This window comes from Clupea harengus, chromosome 10 (assembly GCF_900700415.2).
Source record: "Clupea harengus chromosome 10, Ch_v2.0.2, whole genome shotgun sequence".
NCBI classification, from domain to species: Eukaryota; Metazoa; Chordata; class Actinopteri; order Clupeiformes; family Clupeidae; genus Clupea; species Clupea harengus.
Genome location: NC_045161.1, coordinates 10,941,010 through 10,958,509, shown reverse-complemented (window position 1 = coordinate 10,958,509; position 17,500 = coordinate 10,941,010). Strand labels below are relative to the sequence as shown.

At 45.7% G+C, this 17,500-nt stretch overlaps 1 protein-coding gene across 1 annotated transcript in view; it reads left to right on the top strand.

Annotated features, from left to right (window-relative positions):
- The window catches only part of hmcn1 (hemicentin 1), a 99,546-nt gene that overhangs the window by 56,388 nt on the left and 25,658 nt on the right, over positions 1-17,500 (top strand). The window contains 26 exon segments of the mRNA XM_031575347.1: positions 438-564; positions 735-889; positions 1,205-1,483; positions 1,737-2,018; positions 3,338-3,446; positions 3,718-3,887; positions 4,445-4,599; positions 4,755-4,878; positions 4,959-5,060; positions 5,896-6,072; positions 6,287-6,438; positions 6,843-6,966; positions 7,740-7,915; positions 8,205-8,301; positions 8,914-9,036; positions 9,271-9,426; positions 9,670-9,945; positions 10,352-10,519; positions 11,971-12,084; positions 12,239-12,325; positions 12,518-12,709; positions 13,198-13,371; positions 16,182-16,295; positions 16,544-16,590; positions 16,592-16,690; positions 16,913-17,063. Coding sequence (XP_031431207.1) covers positions 438-564; positions 735-889; positions 1,205-1,483; positions 1,737-2,018; positions 3,338-3,446; positions 3,718-3,887; positions 4,445-4,599; positions 4,755-4,878; positions 4,959-5,060; positions 5,896-6,072; positions 6,287-6,438; positions 6,843-6,966; positions 7,740-7,915; positions 8,205-8,301; positions 8,914-9,036; positions 9,271-9,426; positions 9,670-9,945; positions 10,352-10,519; positions 11,971-12,084; positions 12,239-12,325; positions 12,518-12,709; positions 13,198-13,371; positions 16,182-16,295; positions 16,544-16,590; positions 16,592-16,690; positions 16,913-17,063 — 3,930 coding nt within the window.

Below are 17,500 nucleotides of genomic sequence, written 5' to 3'. Positions count from 1 at the left end.
CACACACATACACACACACACACACACACAATACTTGACAGGTGCATACACACACACACACACAAACATACACACACACACAAACATACACACACACACAAATAGACACACCATACCTAACAGGTCTTTCTTTTTTGCCAATATTGTACCACACTTTTATTGTTTTCATTTTTTTTATATTTTTGTTACTTCACTGTAGGATCTATCTCATCTGTGTTGAAAATTGATTAGTAAGTAAGATGTAAATAGTAAATTGTAGCATATTACTACTACAACCATTGCTACAATGTGAATTCATTTTTTATTTTAAATCACATAGAGGTAGTGTATTTATAGCTCTTGAATGAAGGGATCTGTGTGTGTGTGTGTGTGTGTGTGTGTGTGTGTGTGTGGGATTGGGATTGGGATTGGATACAAACTCTAACCTCTGTCCTCAGTCCCCCCCAGCGTCATCGGGACAGGTGCACCCCGAGACGTCTCCGCCATCCTCAACAAGGAGGTCAACCTGGAGTGCAGGGTCAGAGGGGAGCCGTTTCCCACAATTCAGTGGTACAAAGACAGGAAGTGAGTAAAATGTTTGAGTGCTCTTCAACTTAGTAAGTGCCTTTCTCTGCTTTTCTAGCTAATGAGTATATGAGTATATGTTTGTTCCCCACCCTCATCTTTTTTTCTTTTTCTCCCCTTTCCCTTTCTCTCTTTTTCTTTCTCTCTCTCTTTCTCTGTCTCACGCACAGGCTGGTATTTGTGGGTGACCCTAATGTAGAGGTACTAGACAGAGGTCAGGTTCTGAAGATTAAGAGTGCTCGTTTGGGAGACCAAGCCCACTACCACTGCAGCGTCACCAATGCAGCCGGAAAGCAGTCCAAAGACTTCAACCTCAGCATATATGGTATATGTGTGTGTGTGTGTATGTGTGTAGATGGGTTCATATACATTAACTACAGTGGCCGCTACAATGTGTATATACACATGTACATGCAAGAAAATGGAGTGAAAGGTCATTTTTGAATAGTGTAAAAATACAGAAGATTTGAGATTAGAGATTCTCATACGATATAAGTGAAAGATGAGTTGTATGTTGATGAGAGTAGCAGCAGTTGTGTGTGTGTGTGTGTGTGTGCCTGTGTGTGTGTGTGCCTGTGTGTGTGTGTGTGCCTGTGTGCGTATTAACCAAAATCTAATTTGACCTCCCCTGCTCTTCCAGTGCCCCCAAGCATCAAGGGTGGTAACATGACGTCGGATGTGACGGCGCTGCTGGACACCATGGTGACTCTGGAGTGTGAGGCGCGGGGCGTGCCCCTGCCCGCCATCACCTGGCTGAAGGGCGGCGAGCCGCTTCTGTCCAGCCGGCAGACGCAGTACGTAGACCGCGGACGCCTCCTCAAGATCCCGCGCGTGCAGGAGGCTGACGCCGGACGCTACACCTGCAGGGTGACCAGCGTCGCCGGCACAGCCGATAAACACTACCACCTGGATGTCTATGGTGAGCCGATTGCTTCCATGTCTCCGCTATCCCAACCTGTCTGGCTGATGTTTTTATGCAGCCATGTTTGATGTCATTCAGATCCAGGGGAAGGTGCAGTGTATTTTGCATTGTGCAGCAAATATTAGATGATAAATAGAATGATTAGTTTAAACACAGCAGTAAGTGAAATAATCAAGTTATCAATGATAACATCATGATAATGATCTGGAATAATCTCTCTTTCCTTTCTCTCTCTCTCTCTCACACACAGTTCCTCCCTCCATCCTGGGTGGAGGGGACATCCCGGCGGAGCGCAAGGTGGTGTTGACCGAGGGTCTGACTCTGGAGTGTGAAGCGGACGGCCACCCTGCTCCCGCCCTGAGCTGGCTCAAAGATGGCGTTCCGGTACGTTCCGGAGAGAAGCTCCAGGTCCTGGACCAGGGTCGCCGGATCCAGGTCCTCAACGCCAGCCCGTCCGACACCGGACGTTACGTGTGTGTGGCAACCAGCGTTGCCGGGGAAACGGAGATGAAATATGATGTCAGCGTTCTAGGTACACAAGTACACACTTGTACACACACAGAGTCACAAACCTAGTAACCCACTTGTGCACTATCCAGAAAGACACAGAAATGTGCACACTGATTGTAAACATGCACAGCTACTCAAGGAATGCCAGACGCATTAAACACATGCACACCGTTTATAACATTCCCAATGACTTATCAGGGATTTCTCTTGATACACCAGTCTGAAAAGAAAGCCAACAGCCAGCATCACCCTTGCCAAGAAATGTCCCATAAAAATAATAGATTATAACATCCTTTCCTTTTAACAGCGGTGCAGAGCTGACCTTGGGGTGTGTGATTAGAGATAACTCATCTCTAGACTTTATGGATCAGAACTGAGAACAATGCCAGACCATTTATAGGCCGAGTCGGAGATGTATGTTGTGGCTGTGGGGGTGATAATCTGTACATCTGGAGGTGATAAGCCCTGAGCTAGCAGGTGATAATCTGTGGATCGCAAGGTGATAATCGCTGGGTCAGCCTTTGTTTTTTTAATCATAGCGCAGAGTCTGTGAGAAAGGGAGAGGAGAGAAAAAGGGAGAGAAAAAGGGAGGACGAATTAAGAGTGTTTTTTATTATTTCTGACAAGATTCTCCAAAGAGTTTAAATCTTGTTGCAGCACAACACGCTGGACTTGGTTGCAGACCAGGTCGCCATGTGCTAATGAAAAATCATCTGTGAACATGTGTTGAAAATATGAGCGCAACCCTTTAAAATGGGACAGACAACCCCACCCCTTGCCTCATCTTCCCCAGTCCCCCCCCCCCCCCCTTCTCTCACCCTAGCATCTGGCTGACAGACCCCAGTGAGTCAATCCAGAAGTGTTTAGCATTAACAGCACACAATGGAGGGAGCAGAAATACAATGCGCTGCCAATGAGGTAATGATTGTCATTCAGGAGAGTGAAATAAACACAGCCAGTGTGAAGAAAAAAGGAAGAAAGAGGTTTTGCGAAGGCGGGAGAGAATGAGAACGGCATGCGTAATGTTGAGATTATGGGAGCAGCTGGGAGACCAGATGCATCCGTGGTGTTTTGCGAGCAAATGTTTGTCTGAGTGTTGCTTGATAGATGGTCTTTATGCACGTATGTACTTTTCTTTAATCTCATTCCAAAACGCATCTATCAAAATACTCAAGGCAAGCAAATGCATTCTCAGCTGATCCGACTGGTGATGTGATGCTAAGTTATGTGAAAGAAGTTCTTTGTGTAATTAATGTGTAATTTTACAGGAGTAGTATATGACTATTAACATGTTATAAGCTGTTTATAAATGTTGTAAGACATCATTGTCCTGTGTCTCAGTGCCCCCAGATATAGAGGGAGTGGAGGAGAAGACTGATATGACTGTTGTCATCAACAACCTGCTGGAACTGGAATGTGATGTTACTGGAACACCTACACCTGTTATCACGTAAGAAACACAAACAAACACACACACACACACACACACACACACACACGCACACACACAGACACACACACACACACACACACACACACACACACAAACTAGTCACAGACGCAAGCACTCATATTCACACTGAAATATCAGTGAAATTCAGAAGCACACACAATAACTTGATTATATTTGATCATCTACATCTCTCTCTCTCTCTCTCTGTCTCTCTCTCTGTCTCTCTCTCTCTCTCTCTCTCTCTCTCTCTCTCTCTCTCTCTCTCTAGTTGGCTGAAGGACGGTCAGCCGGTGAGGCAGGGGGAGAGGGTGCGCATTGGGAGTGGGGGTCGGCGGCTGGTCATCTCTCGTGCTCAGGTGTCGGACACGGCACGCTTCCAGTGTATTGCCACCAACGAGGCGGGAGAGCAGGAGAGAGAGTTCAACGTGGCTGTGCATGGTAACGCCCACAGATACGCCCACTGTTACGCCCACGGACACGCCCACATACCCCCAACAACACCCACATTATACACTTCTTAAGTCATGGGTATCTTGTCGCTTCAAGCAAAGTACATGTTGTCAGTGCAAGTCTAAATGCATATTGTAAATGGATTGGAACTGTTCTTTTATTTATGCAAATTTTCTGATGTGACTTATTCTCTAGATGTATTAGAAATATGGAAATCAGATAGAAAAGTCATGATTAGCACATTATACAGTAGGTACTCCCATGACAATATATTATGGATTAATGATGCAGATTTGAAGTGAAATCACTTTTACACCAGCAGATCTACAACTCCTGAGTCTTGTTGTAATTTGACATTTCACATTCTAAGCAAGTTTTTGCCTTTTTATCTCCTTGCTCTCAAATGGAAGTGTCCTGATTCTGAGGTAAAGAGATGCTTACCTGTGTGTTCAGATGCCTACCCATGTGCTTAGATGACGTAATAACCAAGAACTAATTCATTATTTCTTCCCCTCTCTCTTGATGACTCTCTCTTTCTCCACCAGTTCCTCCATCCATCCGCTCCACGGGCCATGTAGAGCGCTCAGTGGTCCTCCAGCGTCCCATAAGCCTCCAGTGTGTGGCCAGTGGCATCCCTGCTCCCAGCATCACCTGGCTCAAAGATGGCCGCCATGTGGACACCACACAAGAGTATCTGAAGGTATCGCCCATGTCAAACTTGCTTCTCTCAAAACATATTGAGTAACTTTCTCTGTTGCCCATATACCTAATTTTGTCTCTTACGTTTGTCTTCCTTCACCATATTTCTGTCTCTCTGTCACTTTCATCACCCTCTTTTCATTTCTCTGTCCCCAGCTGGAATCAGGTGGGAAGACTCTACACATCACCCAGGCCAGACTAGAGGATGCTGGGAAATACACGTGTGTGGCCACCAACGCTGCTGGCGAGGCCCAGCAACACATCCGACTCAGCGTCCACGGTATGGATGTGACAGAGCCAGTCAGATTACAAGCCAAGTACTGCCAGTATATGTCCCTGACTCTGATTGTTGCACCACAGAGCCTCCCAGCATCCTATTTGACGAAGACTCTGTCAATCACACCATCGTGGCCGGCTACCCAACTCAGCTGAAGTGCAAGGTGTCAGGAAGTCCATTGCCAGGTAGGTCCCTCTCAGGTCACCTCTCAGTGTCACATTATGTGTTACATCACAGCTTGACAAGCGCTTTTTTGCAGAGGTGTGTGACAGGACAGGAAATGTCATCATAAACAGTTTGAGCAGCCAAAGACACTTCGCCCTTCACCCTGATATTGTCACTTTAGTCTATGTGCCTGTGCTCACAGATGGATCTGTCTAGTGTCAGTTCAGTTTAAACAGGTTCAGTAGAGTCTGTGCTTTAGACGCCGTTCTCTATGCCTTAGACGTCCTCTCTATTCCCCGGCGGCGGCGGCTGTTTGCAGGCTACAATCGGTGCAGGAATGCGTCTCTGCCTCTCAGGCCGCTTACAGACAGACAGGCAGACAGACAGTTTGGCCCGAGAGGAGAGCGGAGATCAAACACCTCATCAGAGCTGGCCCTAAATCACCTGCGCACTGAACTAGGAGACTGGAGATCCAGCCAAACCGCACACAGAGAGAGAATGAGAAACATGGAAAGACAGAAAGTAAAGACACATGTAGATGGAGCTAAGTAATAGCGGTATCAGTCAAGCAAAAGGTTGATTTACTGAAAAGGACATTTTGATAACGGTCTACCAAGGCTGTGTGCCTTCCCCATGATTACACCTATTTAGGCATGTCAAAGTGGAAAGAAGCTGCAATCCAAATGAATAAATCAGCTAGCAGACTGAGTTTCACTGGAATTTTTGCAGAGATTCCTAGTGGAACAGATTAACAGAGCGATCTTTAAATTTTTAGACAAACAGATATAACTTCCAAACAGAATATGCTGTAGAAGAGGAGAAGAGGTGACCCAATCCATCTTTTTCTCTCTGTAGCTGTGACCTGGTATAAGGACGGGCGACCTCTGAGCTCAGCGGCCGGCGTGACCCTGCTGAACCGGGGTCAGGTGCTGGAGCTCAGCCGCGCTCAGGTGTCAGACACCGGGGCGTACCGCTGCGTGGCAATCAGTGTAGCGGGCAGCACGGAGCTCACACACACACTCCAGGTGTATGGTGAGTAAGAGTTGTGTCTCTGTGTGAGAGAGAGTGTATCGCTGCAGGTGGTCAGTATGCAGCAGGCAGTGGCATGTGTGCTTGTGTGTGTGTGTGTGTGTGTGTGTGTGTGTGTGTGTGTGTGTGTGTCTATCCCACCTTCTTTTGCTGTTTCTCTGATCTCTTTCTGATGCACTCTCTCTTTTTTCTCTCCATCTCTCCTTCTTTCTCTCAGTGCCTCCGTCCATCTCCAGTGATGGTGGGCTGGTGTCAGTGGTGGTGAATGAGGCCGTGCGGCTGGAGTGTGAGGCCTCAGGTGTGCCAACACCCGGCCTCACCTGGCTCAAGGACGGCAGCCCAGTCACCAGCGTCTCCCCGGGCCTACAGGTGTGTGTGTGCGTTTGTGTGTATGTGTTTGTGTGTGTGTGTGTTTGTGTGTGTGTGTGTTTGTGTTGATGTGTGTGTTTAGAGGTATAGAAGGCATGGCCTTCATTATATATGTAAGTAGTTTGTGTTTATGTGTGTATTGCTTTATTTTGATTGAGAAATGTTACTTGTATTTTGGCATCTGTGCTGTTGTCTGTGCCACTGCATTGTACTGGTGTTTGCTAGACTGAGTGTGCATTTCTGCTGCATTCTACATGTTTGGGATGTTTAGGTATCATCTTTCAGTATATCCTATATTGACGTATTGTATATGCATGTCTGTGTGTGTGTGTGTGTGTGTGTGTGTGTGTTTGTATTAATGTGTATGTGTGTGTGTGTGCGCGCGTGTGTGTGTGTGTGTGTAGGTGTTGTCTGCAGGCAAGTTGTTGGCCTTCAGCAGTGCCTTAGTGAGTGATGCTGGCCGCTACACCTGTGTGGCTGTCAATGCTGGGGGAGAGACCCAAAAGGACTATGATCTTAGAGTCTACGGTGAGTGTGTGTGTGTGTTTGTGTGTGTGTGTGTGTGTGTGTGAGTGTGTGTGTGTGTGAGTGTGCGTGTGCGTGTTCCTGTGAGTGAGTCAGTCAGTCTGAAAGAGAGAGAGAAGGGAAGCCCATTTGTTAAGCTATAATATTAGTAAAACATCCTTACAAGGTTTTTGGCAACGACTGAAATATTACATTCAGAAAGGAAATGTTGTAAACGTTTGCACTGTGTGCTAAAATCAACTGAGCTTTTATAACAGACATTAGCGCTGATGTTTCAATTAAATAAGACCATAAATCACTGTGGGCTGTGAGGGGATATGAGCTACGTAAAGCTGGAGGTTTTAACAAGCTAATTGGAAAGTTATGGCCTTATGACTTTGACTGATGATTTGTTGGTCTTGGCAATAAAAATCTACAGCTCCCATTAAGCACAGAGAGTCAAGGGGAAGCAGGGAGAGGAAGAAGAGAAAGATTGAGTGAGTGAGAGACAGACAGAGAGAGGGAGACAGAGAGAGAGAGAGAGAGAGAGAGAGAGAGAGAGAGAGAGAGAGAGAGTTATAGTTATGTTCTGCGACATCCTGTGTTAGCTATTCTAAATATACAACTTAAGTTGTACTGTGCTAAAACAGTTTTATGATTTCATTCAGTCTGAAGTTAATGTAGTGTGGCAAAAATGGAGAAGGTATAAATGAGTATAAAAGTATGTGTGTGTTTGCATGTGTTTATTCACTAAAATGGAGAGAGTATAAAAGTATGTGTGTGTTTATTCACTAAAGTGCCGCCTAACATTATGGGCGAGGAGGTGAATGCCACGGTGCTGATGGGACGGCCGGTGGAGCTGCGTTGCCAGAGCGATGCCATCCCCCCACCAACACTGACCTGGCGTAAGGACGGGCGCCCGCTCTACAGAAGGCCAGGCACCACAGTGTCTGAGGACGGCAGTCTGCTGAAGGTACACATACACACTCATACTAACACACTGATAAAAATACACTCACACACACATAATAACACACTGATAAAAACACATTTCAAACATTTATGAATGTCCACGATGGGTGAAAATGAAATATAGGACATAAATGCTAAGGTACGTGCACACACACGCACACGCACACGCACACGCACACGCACACGCACACGCACACGCACACGCACACGCACACACATGGCAGACATTCACCAAAGCATGCTTTCATACACACAATCCGAGTGATGTGTATTATTTTCACTGTTGCCAGATAAGCAGTGCTCAGGTGCAGGACGCAGGCAGATACACCTGTGAGGCCACCAATGTGGCGGGCAAAACCGAGAAGAACTACAACCTCAACGTGTGGGGTGAGTTCAACCTCTTTGTTGACCCCTGACATTTAACCTTTCCCTGACAGTAGCAGTGAACCTGTACCTCTGACAGTTTAGCCTACAGCCTCAAGCGCTGGCCTGTTCTTTGTGTTAAGCGTACTCAAAAGGTGTATGCAGTAGTTAATGGATGGACTGTCCCTTTCAGACGGTTGCATTCATTTTCATTGAATGAATTTGAGGCTTGTAAGACCATATAATATCGCAAAACATCTCATCTGGGGCCCTATTTAAAGCACTTTCATTTCCAAATCTGATTAGAACTTCTTTGTTAGTTTCTGTTTGTTCAAACATTTGATGTTTTCATTATGAAATGCACAATTGTTATGAGCATTTGATTTGAACTGCCCCACTAACTTCCCCTATTTGATCTCACCTTAATTTCTTTCTCTCTCTCTCTCTCTCTCTCTCTCTCTCTCTCTTCCTCTCTCTCCCTCTCTCTCTGTCTGTCTGTCTCTGTTTCTCTTTCTCTCTATCTCTCTGTCTCTCTCTCTCTCTCTCTCTCTCTCTCGCTCTCTCTCTGTCTCTGTCTCTCTCTGTCTCTCTCTCTCTCTCTGTCTCTCTCTCTGTCTGTCTCTGTCTGTCCCTCAGTGCCCCCCAGTATCCGTGGCTCTGAGGAGGTGTCTCCTCTAACGGTGGTGGAGGGCAGTCTCATCTCCCTAGTGTGTGAGTCCAGTGGCATCCCCCCACCCAGCCTCACCTGGAAGAAAGATGGTGAGACATGACCTTCATCGTAATGATTATCATCACCACCATCATCACCATCATCCTCATCATACTCATATTTATTTATTCTTGCTTCTAATAAATGAGTAACATCTTTTCTATGTGTGTGTGTGTGTGTGTGTGTGTGTGTGTGTCTGGATGTGTGTGTGTGTGTGTGTGTGTGTGTGTGTGTGTGTGTGTGTGTGTGTGTGTGTGTGTGTGTGTGTGTGTGTGTGTTTGCAGGCTCTGAGTTGAAAGCAGACGCTCGTGTGCGTGTTCTCTCTGGCGGGAGACAGCTGCAGATCTCCAGTGCAGAACACACAGACACCGCCTCCTACAACTGCCTGGCATCCAGTGACGCCGGCAATGCCATGAAGGAATACAGTCTGCAAGTTTATGGTAAACACACACACACACACAGAAATACATCTCACTCTCAGAGCAAAGGGCCAGAATACACACACATACACACACACACACACACAGACCCCCACACACATAGAGACATACACACACACCCCTTTTGTGAAGCACACACTCATACACACTGCCAGTTCAGCTCATCCTTATACACACACACACACACACACACCTGCTGTGAAGCACACCCTCACTCTTACTCACCCGGTCTTCTCACTTCAGTTCGCCCTTCCATCAGACGCAGCGGGCCAGCGGAGCTGACGGTGACCCGCGGCACCGACGTCACGCTGGAGTGTGAGGCTGAGGGCGTGCCCCGCCCCGCCATCACCTGGCTGAAGGACGGCCGGCCCGTCACCCACGGCAACGGTGCTCAGGTCCTCAGCGATGGGCGCCTGCTGCAGATCCGAGAGGCCCGGGTATCGGACACGGGGCGGTACACGTGCGTGGCCGTTAATGTGGCCGGGACCACCGACAGCAAGTATGACGTCAATGTGCACGGTGAGTGAGTGTGTGTGTGTGTGTGTGTTGTGTGTATGTGTTTGGCTTAGTGAGTGTCTGGTTGTGTGTAGTTGTAGGTGGGTGAGTTTATATGTGCATATTTTCATAGTGCATATTTCCTCTTACTGCTGGTGTATTTAAGATTTAAGTCACCTAATTACCTCATAATTAGTATACTTAACACACCCTATACTATAGAAGATAAATACCATCTGATTGAGTTATTAAATTGATTTAAATTAACACAGTTCTTTGACTGTTTAGAACACTTCTACATCCATTTCAGTGTCTATTACTTTTGTGTCTATTACTCTAAGACTTTTGTGTCTGTATTAACTTTTGTGTGTGTGTGTGTGTGTGTGTGTGTGTGTGTGTGTGTGTGTTTGTGTTTGTGTGTCACTTGCAGTTCCCCCCAGCATCACGGGTCAGACTGTGGCGCCTCAGAATGTGAGTGTGGTGGTGCGGAACCCTGTGACTCTGACGTGTGAGGCGTCAGGCATCCCCCTGCCCTCCATCACCTGGCTCAAAGACAGCAAGCCCGTCAGCGCCTCCAGCTCTGTACGCATCATCTCAGGTGGTGTGTGTGTGTGTGTGTGTGTGTGTGTGTGTGAGTGTGTGTGTGTGTGAGTGTGTGTCTGGATTGCCCTGGTCTTTCTGGACTTCTCCATGCTCAGGTCACAGAGGTATATGTGTCACTGGAGTGCTCTAGACAAGAGGCTCCTTGTCAGCAGTTTGTCCCGTGCACCACACTTTGGGAAACCTGGCTCTACATCACGCTGACACACATGACATGTCACTGTATTTCGCCACAGACACGGCACTCAAGAACTCATCAATGGATTTGACTACACACAAGTCTGTAGTTGCCAGTCACTCATGTTTGAAAAACTAACTTTTGAAAAGCTTTATCTCAGCACACTAGACTTGTCCATGATATGGTATTCTTTCAGAGTATAATTCTGCTAATTACAGAATTAAAAATACCAAGCCTAAATCAAAGTACTTAAAAATGAACGTCCTAGAAAACCCGCTCAGTGGTGGAGCGCAAACCCAGATGAGCTTAGGTCTGACTGCAGTGCAAGTGCTCTAGCTGAGGGTCCCTGATACTGAATTGGGACTCAGCCTGTGGAGGGGAGGGCGAATTGTGTGTATGTGTGTGTGTGTGTGTGTGTGTCTGGGACACCACCCAGGAGCGCCGCTCTGCTGGCCAGGGGGGTTGCTGGGCGGACAGGAGCGATAGATCAACTTTAATAAGCTGCTATCAGATGGCCGGGGGACGAGAGGCCAGAAACCACTACAGAGGACAGGAAGAGCTTAAGAAGAATAACAGAGGACAGCAGGGCTCTTTGGTTTCAATAACTACGGGAGTGTTGCTCCAAAGTAAACACACGTGCATGCACACACACACACACACACACACACACACACAGACACACACACACACACACAGACACACACATACACACACACACAATGGCTTAGGAGTATCGTACACACACATACACAGCCATCTATTCACACACACAGACACAAAGAAAAAAGGAGGTTTGTGTGTGTGTGTGTGTGTGTGTGTGTGTGTGTGTATGTGGGCCACCAGTTAGTGGTTCATTAGTCTCATCCCTGACTTAAAATGGGCTTCTGTCCATCTTCAAAGAACTGTCTGACCAGGTCACACTTGCTTAAAACAACTCTTAGTGTGTGGTTGTGTGTGTGATAGAGAGTGGGACTGTATAATGAATATTTGCTCAGGTGATTTTTTGAAAGATGTGAGGATAAGCGAGACTGAAAACAACTGTTGATTCCTGTTGGGGAGTCAGCCCTTCTGTTTTTACAGCTGTTGCTGGCAGCCCTCCTGTTTCCACAGCAACTGCCCCTGTGGTTATGTGGCCTGATTTCCTACCGGAAGTGAGCACAGCAGAACAGGAGCTCCTGAATAGTTCATTTGCAGACTTTACAACTACGATAGTCACCCACAGTGATGAATCACACAGCACCCAATCATAAAAAAGTGTATGTGATTTTCAGGGGGTCGGAGCTTGCGTCTGATGCATGCAGCAGTGGAGGATGCTGGGAGATACACCTGCATTGTGTCCAACCCTGCTGGGGAGGAGCGCATGAACTTTGACCTGGACATACTTGGTATGAGTGATTTTCTGTCACTTAGTTATTATGTAGGATTAACCCTGACCCCATAACTAGTCCTTTCATGGTCATAAATAACAGTACAAATCAAACATGCAGCAGTGAGGAATTTTTTTCTTTCTTTCAATCTTTTGCTCTGTGTCTGTTGCAGTTCCTCCCAGTATAGTGAAAGGGGGGACAGTGGAGGATGTGAAGGTCAAGGACAGACAGAATGTGACGCTGGCCTGTGAAGTTACAGGTATGTGACATCATCAGTTTTACATCCGATTACTGAAAGATTAAAATAAAGTGTATGCCTATACATCCAATTCCCCTTAGATAAAAAAAAATTATAATAAGAAGAAAATACAAATAATGTAAAAATACAACGTAATGAAGTGATCTGTAGCAGAAATTATTCAGCAGAATGTTAACTTTTACTTTTGCCCAGGTAACCCACTGCCTGAGATCACATGGCTCAAGGATGGGCTGCCATTGGTCAGTGACCGGCGTCACCAGGTGATGTCACACGGCCGCTTTCTCCAAATCATAGCCGCCCAGGTGTCTGACACGGGCAGGTACAGTTGCCAGGCGACCAACAGTGCTGGGGACCGCAGCCGACACTTCAATCTCAATGTGCTGGGTATGTGTGTGAGAGAGTGTGGGTGGATATGTGTGTGTGTGTGTGTCAGTGTATGGATATGTGTCAGAATTACATATACGTAATATTCTGAGTTTGTGTTTTTCACTGTATCTATTTGAAAAACATGCTTTCATTTTCACAATAAATCTGTGTGTGTGTGTATCGGTTTTTGTACCAGTGCTGACCACCATAACCTGAAGATTTATTTGAATTTGAATATTTGTGCATTGTTCTATTTTGTGTTTTGTGTGTGTGTGTATGTGTGCACATGTGTGGGTGTGGATGTATGTGCGTGTGTTTGTGTATTGTCTGAGTGTGTCTGTGTGTGTTTGTTTATTGTGTGTGTGTGTATTGTGTGTGTGTGTGTGTGTTTGTGTATTGTGTGTGTGTATTGTTTTTGTGTGTGTGTGTTTGTGTATTGCCTGTGTGTGTCTGTGTGTGTGTGTGTGTGAGTGTGTGTGTGTGTGTGTATTCTGTGTGTGTGTTAGTGTCTCCCACCATCGTGGGCTCTGGTCCTGAGGGCTCTGCTGAGGAGGTGACGGTGACTCTGAGCAGCCCCACGTCGCTGGTGTGTGAGGCGCAGTCCTACCCCCCCGCCATCATCACCTGGCTCAAAGATGGCGCTCCTTTCCAGTCAGGACGCAACGTACGAGTGCTTCCAGGTCAGAAGTCAACCTTCAGATCATGCTGTCAAAAGACAGTATATTATTACACTAATACATGGTTAATATTCACTCATACGCATCCTAATGTCACATGGACAATAAGAAAAGGAAATTTCCAAGCCTTTGATGATGACAGCAAGTATAGCAACAAAAAATATCAAAGCTATATTACATATAGATATAACATACAGTGGTGTGAACCCCTTGCACATCTGCATAAATATAGCCGAAAACATGATCAGATCTTGATCTAAGTGATAATATAATAAATTATTATATGGCAACAACATTACGGGTGTTCTGATTGGCTAATGCGTAGTCATGCCAGCCGCGTATTGCCCTCCTCACCGGTCAATACGGATCCGTTTTGCCCTCTAATGACATTTTCAAAATTAGCGAAAGCGAGTTTTACTATCCAGACGAAAATGAGTACATTAACAGCCATGAGGAAATTCAGAGGAAGCGAAGATTTGTTATTGAAACTATAGTTTGAATCACTTGTGTAGTTACTTTACTGTAAATTAAAGCCATTTTAGCTGAGCCATGTTGTCTGTTTTCTATTGATCATTGTAACTTAAAGTTAGCAAGTAATTTGGTTGCTATGCAACACCTGAAACACATTGTGTCGTGAGAAGACTTGAGAGCTGAACAAAACGACATGTTTTCTATTTACAATTACCATTTATTTTCATTTACCAAATGAAAGGAGCGAAAAATGCCATATAATAAACAACTTACTAACCAACTTACTAACCTTCGGCTTTGGCGTATCATGGCCTTCCCATCTCTCACCTACCGTCAGAGAGATAGTATACAAGCTGAGGGAACTGAACAACAGTCAGAGAGATAGTATACAAGCTGAGGGAACTTAACACCTACAGTCAGAGAGATAGTATACAAGCTGAGGGAACTGAACACCTACAGTCAGAGAGATAGTATACAAGCTGAGGGAACTGAACACCATTGCTACTCTCCCCATGAGTGGTTGTCCAACAAAAGTAACTCCAAGAGCAAGGCACGTATTATTACAGGAAGTCACACTCACTGACATCTAAGGATCTGCAGGCCTCTCTTGCACCGGTAAATCTAAAATAAGTGTTCATCCAGCCACCATCAGGCAAACAATGAATAAGAATCGTGTGTATGGGGGGATAGCAAGCAGGAAGCCACTGCTCTCCAAGAAGAACAGTGCCTTGCGTTTAAAGTTTTCTACAGAGCACTTGGATGAGCCAGTAGCCGTCTGGAAGAAAGTTTTATGGACGGATGAGACAGGGATCTAACTTTTCGGCTTTAATGAGAAATGTTATATTTGGCGAAAATTAAACGCTGCCTTTCAACATAAGAACCTCATCCCAACTGTAAAACAGAGGGGTGGTAGCATCATAGTTTGAGGTTGTAGTTTGAGGTCTTTTTTCAATACATTCTAGTGGCTTTGCCTTTGGGTTTTGTCTTGCTGCTTCAGGAAGGCTTGCTATTATTGAAGGAATTATTCATTCTGCTGTGTCCCAGCAAGTACTGTTGGAGTATCTGTCCATTGGCGTAGGCTCAACAGAAAGTGGGTCTTGTCGATGAACAGCACTGATCAATGGCCATCATCATCACATGTGGTTGAACTCATTACTGCTAAAGGGCGTTTGCATACGTTTTCATACTGAGCGACTTAATGTTGGCTCATTTGTGTAATAAATGAATGAAGAAGTATGCATTGCTTTGTTTTTAATGCAATTTATGCAAATTCTGAGACATTTCTGAAGGGTTCGCAAACTTCCTAGCAACCCTGTAGGAACATTATATGACGTCTTGGGTATTAAGTAAATGCACATGTTGAATACTGACACACGATGAGAGTATTGAGATGCTCAGTTGATTTCTTCCAGTATCCTTGCATTCACAGCATGAAATTATATGTTACCCTAAAGACACAACAAAGAATTAGTAAGATGATAAAACATGTTACAGCACTTCATAAATCAAGCTGCCCCAACCAAAAGCTACCCTATGTCATAAATTACAAAAGATCATCTGAAATCAAGAGCATTGAATTATAAGGTTCTGTCTTTTGACATTTAAGACTTTAACCTCTAAAGGTCTGTTGTAATACTTACTCTATGGTTCTGGTTCTCAAACAATATTTAGGTGTAAAACCACTCATCATTTACTGCTATATATTAACGACATATTTATCTGACATTTGTTTTTATGTAAAAAAAAGCCAGACAGATTCATTCAATTTCAAAGTCTCCAAATGGCTTTTCCTGGTGTCCATGTCTTTGGGTCGATGGGTTGTTTTGACTGGATGCAGTACGGCTTCTGGCTTGGACTCAGTCAGTCAGTCCGTTCCTGTGATCCTGTGATCTGGGCTTGTGCTCTGGAGTCTGCAGTGCTGACGGACTGGCTGGGTTCTGCTCTGAGTTCAGGATCAGACAGTAATGGTCTGTAACAGCTTCCAGCGTTTCTGCCTTTAAGTCAATCCTCATGTCCAACCCACACTCATTCCCGTGCGCTGCCTAATGACATAAGGGAGTGTTTATTAGAAGCATACTGCAGCCTGTTTGCTCTGCTTGGCGTTTAATCGACTGTGACTCTCTCTTGTTCTCGCTTTCCCTCCCTCTTGACCCCCCCCCCCACACACACACACATACACTCATACACTTTCTCGCTCTCTCTTTCTATCTCACACACTCACACACACTCTCTCTCTCTCACACACACACACTCTCTCTATCTCTCACACACGCACACTCTCTCTCTCTCTCTCACACACACCACTCTCTCTCTCTCTCTCTCACACACACACACACATGCAGGTGGGCGAACGCTGCAGATCCTGAGGGCACAGGAAGAGGATGCCGGCAGGTACACGTGCGTGGCCACCAACGAAGCTGGAGAGACGCTCAAGAACTACGAGGTCAAAGTTTATCGTGAGTGACAGCGATACCGCAGTGCATAAGGAAATAATTACAACAACACTGCCATCTAGTGTTTAGGTTTAGTCACCAGTCTTCTTTATATACGTTCTAGTGCCTTTGCCTTTGGGTTTTGCCTTGCGATCTGTCTGTATGTATGCTTTATTGAATGGCCTGTTGGTGTTTTAATAAGGTATTTAATCAGTGCTCATGAAGGGCTCCTTAATGAAAAGCATGGCCCATGTCCTGTTCTGTGCTGTCAGTGCCTCCTGTGATCAGTAAGAATGACGTGCCTGGAGAGGGTCTGGCCCCCAAAGGAGGTGAAGATCAAAGTCAACAACACACTCACTTTGGAGTGTGAGGCGCAGGCCATCCCCACCCCCTCTCTGCTCTGGTACAAGGACGGGCAGGTGAGTCACACACACACACACACACACACATTCATAGACACACACACACACAGTTCACACTACATGTACTGTATAAAGCAAATACACATGTTGAGCAATATGCATACATGTCAGGGACACTCCAAAACTCCATTGCAATGTTGATCCATTGTACTATACATGTACTATTGCATAAGAATAAACGTAGTCTGTCTCTTTCTTTCTCTCTCTCCCTCCCTGTAGCTGCTGAGAGGTGATGACCACATCAGTATCTCTAGTAATGGCCGTGTAGTGCGGATCCAACAGGCCCAGGTCTCGGACACGGGCCGCTACACCTGCGTGGCCACCAACCTGGCCGGCGAGGACGAGAAGGACTTTGATGTAAATATACAAGGTGAAGCGGGCTCCTGCATGAACCTCTAATGCCACGCTGCAGTACCACACCCCTGACCATGGCCTCTGCCCCTGGGCCAGTCACATCAGGAAGACCCAGTGGAGGTCTGGGATTGTGGTTATCTGTAATAAGGAGAGGGCTCCATCTAGTGGTTGTTTGTAGTTGCCAATCTAAGTGATTCTCTCAAGTTAAGAAATTCATAATACCCTCACACATATAGTACATGTGCACACATGCACACACCCAGATATACCTATCGACACACACACAAACTCATTCAATCCAATAATGGGACATTATTAGATGCTTTTACAGGGGTTTGGGCGACAGTACATGCATCTTGCTGCTAGTATTTGACAGTGCCTTGCAGTGTGGTATAGTGCTCCCTTCATCTTGTCTGATCCATTGGACCATAGAGAATTCACATGGGTCGACAC